Consider the following 4,438-nt stretch of genomic DNA (forward strand, 5'->3'; position numbering starts at 1 on the left):
TAATGAGGTGAGGCACCTGCTAGTCTCTGGACATCTTTGACACAGCCCGAACTCTTCATTTGGAGTATTGCTTGGCATTTCTCGGGATTGTCTTCCACTCCCCTTTGGGTTATCATGAATCCTAGGAACTTTCCGGCTTCCATGACAAAAGCGCATTTGAGGGGGTTGAGCCTCATGCCGTGTTGTCGGAGAGATGCAAACACGCTTCCCAAGTCGTTCAGGAGGTCGTCAGGCTGCGTAGTCTTTGCAAAGATGTTGTCCATGTAGACTTCTACTGTCTTGCCTATAAGGTTGCTAAATATTTTGTTCATCAGCCTTTGATATGTTGCCCCTACATTTTTCAGGCCGAACGGCATCTTGTAGCAATAGATTCCCCCGGGTGTTATGAATGTTGTTTTGTCCTCGTCGGGTCGGTGCATCGGTATTTGATTGTAGCCGGAATAGGCGTCCATGAAGCTCAAATACCGGTACCCCGCCGCCATGTCGACGAGCACATCTATGTTGGGAAGGGGAAAATAGCCCTTGGGGCATGCTTTGTTGAGGTAGGAATAGTCTACGCACATTCTCTATTTGCCATTGTGCTTCTTTACCAGAACTACATTTGACAGCCAGGTCGAGTAGTCTAGTTCTCGTATGAAACCTGCTTCTAGGAGGCTGGCCGTCTGCTTGGCCACCTCCTCTGCTCTCTCCTGGGACATCTTCCTCCTCCTTTGGGCCACTAGACGGGCGTCCGGCTTGACGGCCAGGTGATGTGACATGTCCCTGGGGTCTATGCCCGGCATATCGGCGGGTGTCCAAGCGAATAGATCTCCATTGGCCCTAATCATTTCTATTAGAGGTTCTTTCAACTCATGTGGGAGGTTTCTATTAACAAATGTGAACTTTTCCTCCGTGTCACCGACCCTGAACTTTTCCAAGTCCCCCTTTGGTTCTGGTCTTGGCTTATCATCGACTCTGACATCTAAGTCAGCAAGAAACACTCCAGATGCTTCTTTAGACTTCTTCCTCAAGGAGAGGCTGGCGTTGTCGCAAGCGACTGCTGTTTCCAGATCTCCTCTTATGGATCCTACCGATCCGTCATCAGCAACGAACTTCATAACCAGCTGCTTTGTGTTGATTACCGCCTCAACATCGTTAATTGTTTTCCTCCCCAGGATAATGTTGTAGGTAGTGGAGTCCCGTAGAACCACGAACTCGGCCATTATTGACCTTCGTCCTTGTCCTTGTCCCACAGAGGTCGGCAGAGATATTATCCCATCTGGCTTAATGAAGTGGTCGTCTAACCCTATGACACCGTGTTGGTGAGTCATGAGGTCGGTGTCCCGTAATCCCAGCGCATCAAACACGTTGCGGAACATAATGTTCGAGTCTGCTCCCGTGTCCACAAGGATTCGTTTGACGAGGTCGGTTCCCACCCTAGCCGTAATGACCATGGGTGGGTTCTCAGGGACCTCATTGAACCAATGATCTTCTGGCCCGAAGGAAATGGTTGGGGACCTCTTGGAGCTTCATGCCGGCGAGGAGGAAATTGCCAGGACTTTGGCATCTTTCTTGTGCGCAGATCTCGACTTTGGCGCTGTGTTTTTGGCAGTCACCACATTTATTACGGTGAGGCCGTGATCGTTGTCTTCTGGCTCTTGTCGCCATTTCGTCGATCGGGTCTTGCCCTCGTCACTGTGGTTCCTATGTGGTCTCCTCGGTTCCCTTATGAGATGGGAGAATTCAGTCAGTTTACCGTCCCTGATCGCTTGCTCCAGTGCGTCCTTTAGGTCGAAACAGTCTTGTGTTTGGTGTCCATAGCCTTTATGGTAATGACAGTAGAGACTCTTGTTTGCCCCTGTACGATCTTTAAGAGGTCGAGGTTTCGACAATATCCCCTTTTCGGCTATTTGTTGGTAAACTTCTATGATGGGGAGGGTGAGTGGGGTGTAGTTGGCAAATTTTCTGACCCAGGGAGGCGGTCTGGGCGCTCTGCTCGGGCCCCCGTCTCTGACTTGCTTCTTCTGCCTTTCTCCATTACTGTGTTGCCTGGGTTGATTGTAGGAAGGCTGCCGTTTGTTGGCAGCCACAATTCGGCTGACTTCCTCATCATTTATGTATTCCTTGGCTACAGTCTGGATCTCGTGCATCGTCCAGACCGGTTTGGTGGTGAGATGTTTTCGGAAATCCTCATTAAGAAGGCCGTTCGTCAGACAAAGGCTGGCCACAGAGTCGGTTAGTCCCTCGATGTCCAGGCATTCGTCGTTGAACCGATCTAGATACTTCCTGGTGGTCTCTTCGGTGCGTTGGGTCACGCCGAGGAGATTGGTTGGGTGCTTTGTCTTTGCGATTCTGGTAGTGAATTGCGCCAAGAAGGCGCGACTGATGTCCGAGAAACCGGCCACAGAACCCTGCAGAAGGCTATTGAACCACCGTATCGCCGGGCCTGCCAAGGTGACCGGGAAAGCGCGGCACCTTACCTCGTCTCCCACTCCTTCGAGGTTCATTCGGGCCTCGAAGGCCGTTAGGTGCTCCTGCGGGTCTTGCGTCCCGTCATACCTCATGTCCGTTGGTTTGTCGAAATGCTTCAGCAACCGGACCTCGAGGATGGAACGGTGGAACGGGGTGGCGCCCATGATGATGGGTTGCCGTGTTCTCTCAGACCTTTCTTCTCCGTTTTCACAGTCCCGTCGCATGACGCACGCCCGTTTGTCCCGAGCGTAGATGATCGTATCGTTTCGCCTCCTAGGGCGTTCCCGATCCTCCCGGCTACTTTTCGATTCTGATCTCGGTAAGGAGGTGCGCCGGGAGCGACTGCTTCGGTGGGAGGTTCTTCCCTTATTCTCGGGAGACTGAGAGTAATCAGGGTCGGAGGTCTGCTGACGATGCTCCTGGTATGCTAGTTAGCGCTCCAGGTTCTGCACGCTGTGGCACAGCTCCTGCATTATCCTGGCGCTGTCACTGCCAGTTCCCCCGAAAGGGCGCCTCTCTTGAGCTCTCGACTGCAACCCGGTTCGTCGTGGAGGGGATCTTAATCGCTTGCGGGGCGAGGCAACGGAGGCCGCCCCCTCGGGGGCCGCCGCGCGTCCGTGGTCCCCTGGACCCGGCACGATCTCCATTCAGCTTCGGTGGTTCTATTCCCCATAGACGGCGCCAATGTTCGGTAGGTCGTGTACCAGACGGTTCGGGGTGATCCTTGTGTGAATAGGTGGGACGTGGCCTGGAATGGGTCGCGAGGGTGAGACGAGGAACCGACGTTCCGAGCTTTCGAAAAGAGAGGGGATGTGTCACCTGCAATGACACTCCGACGCTCAAGTCAGTTGAGTGTGCAGGCGAAAAAGGGGGGTAAGGTAGAGTGTGACGTACCTTGGGAGAAGGGCAGGTCCTTCGCCATTTATACCATGTCAGAGGTGGGCCCTTCAAGGACAGGCCCACTTTCCTCGAAGCTTCCTCACAGCTACAGCGGAGAGCTGTCAAGAAAGCGTGTCCGGATCGCGTAACGAGCGGTACGTGCCCGACCGTTCGGATCGGGTCGTCATGGAGTCGGATCGACCCGCAAGTGACTTGGGCCGGACCGTAACAAAATTAATATTTAATTTAAAAATCTAAAAATAAATCATTTTTAAATATTTAATATTTTATATAAAAAATAAATTAGACAAAAATTAAACAACAATTCATAAAACCATAGAATTAACGTTAAATATCCCTGTTGCTTTTCATGAGTGATATCCAAGTCTATGATGAGATCAGACCATGTTCCCATATTATTGTAATACTTTGTGCTTGATTTACAAATATCAAAGTAAATAATAACCAGTTAAGCCTTTTCGTCCTTTTCTTCTCATCTTCCACTTGAAAGATTCACCAAGTAATATATATACTCCAAATGTATATAAATTAACTTCCATTGAGGATGCTTTTCACTCATTTCATTGTCAACCCGCTAGTGGAGAATAAAATAGCCGAATGAAATTTTCTTAAGAAACCGTATTATAAAAAAAAAGTAATCTTTGCTTAGCTAGGAAAAAGCCATATAAGGACTTTATTTATAGAGTGGACCGTAGAAGGGGGGTGGAAGAATATAATATGTCACTACAGTTATCTTATTGGATAGTATTGCACTAAAAAAGAGTTTTGGAACTAAGTTTGTTTCTTAGTTCTTTTAAGAAAGTGTTGCAGAAAGTCATCCACTATTAAGGAGTGAGATTTCCTTTTAGAGATTCTTGACAACATGGAGAAGAAGAAGAAGCATGCGGTTTTTGAAAACCCCAGACTGAGAACAAAGTGAATCTATAATACATTGTATTAAGTAAGAGGTTTTATTAGAGGAGAATAAAAAAAAAAAACCAAAAATAGATTTTTACAACAAAAAATTTTAAAGACTTAATTATTTGGTCATTTTCTATAGTTTCAACGTTATAATTAAATTCCTATATTTTATGAATTTTCAATTAGA

General features: G+C 48.3%; 1 protein-coding gene across 1 annotated transcript; it reads right to left on the reverse strand.

Moving 5' to 3' along the window:
• Nucleotides 1–1,508: 1,508 nt before the first annotated feature.
• LOC107483370 (uncharacterized) lies at nucleotides 1,509–2,615 on the reverse strand. The gene has a single exon (XM_016103994.1). The coding sequence runs from the start codon at nucleotides 2,613–2,615 to the stop codon at nucleotides 1,509–1,511; it is 1,107 nt and encodes a 368-aa protein (XP_015959480.1).
• Between the last annotated feature and the right edge of the window lie 1,823 nt (nucleotides 2,616–4,438).

This window comes from Arachis duranensis, chromosome 1 (assembly GCF_000817695.3).
Source record: "Arachis duranensis cultivar V14167 chromosome 1, aradu.V14167.gnm2.J7QH, whole genome shotgun sequence".
Classification (NCBI taxonomy): Eukaryota; Viridiplantae; Streptophyta; class Magnoliopsida; order Fabales; family Fabaceae; genus Arachis; species Arachis duranensis.

Coding starts and splice junctions, on each gene's coding strand:
- LOC107483370 (XM_016103994.1), bottom strand. CDS start 2,615: ATGGGCGCCACCCCGTTCCACCGTTCCATCCTCGAGGTCCGGTTGCTG.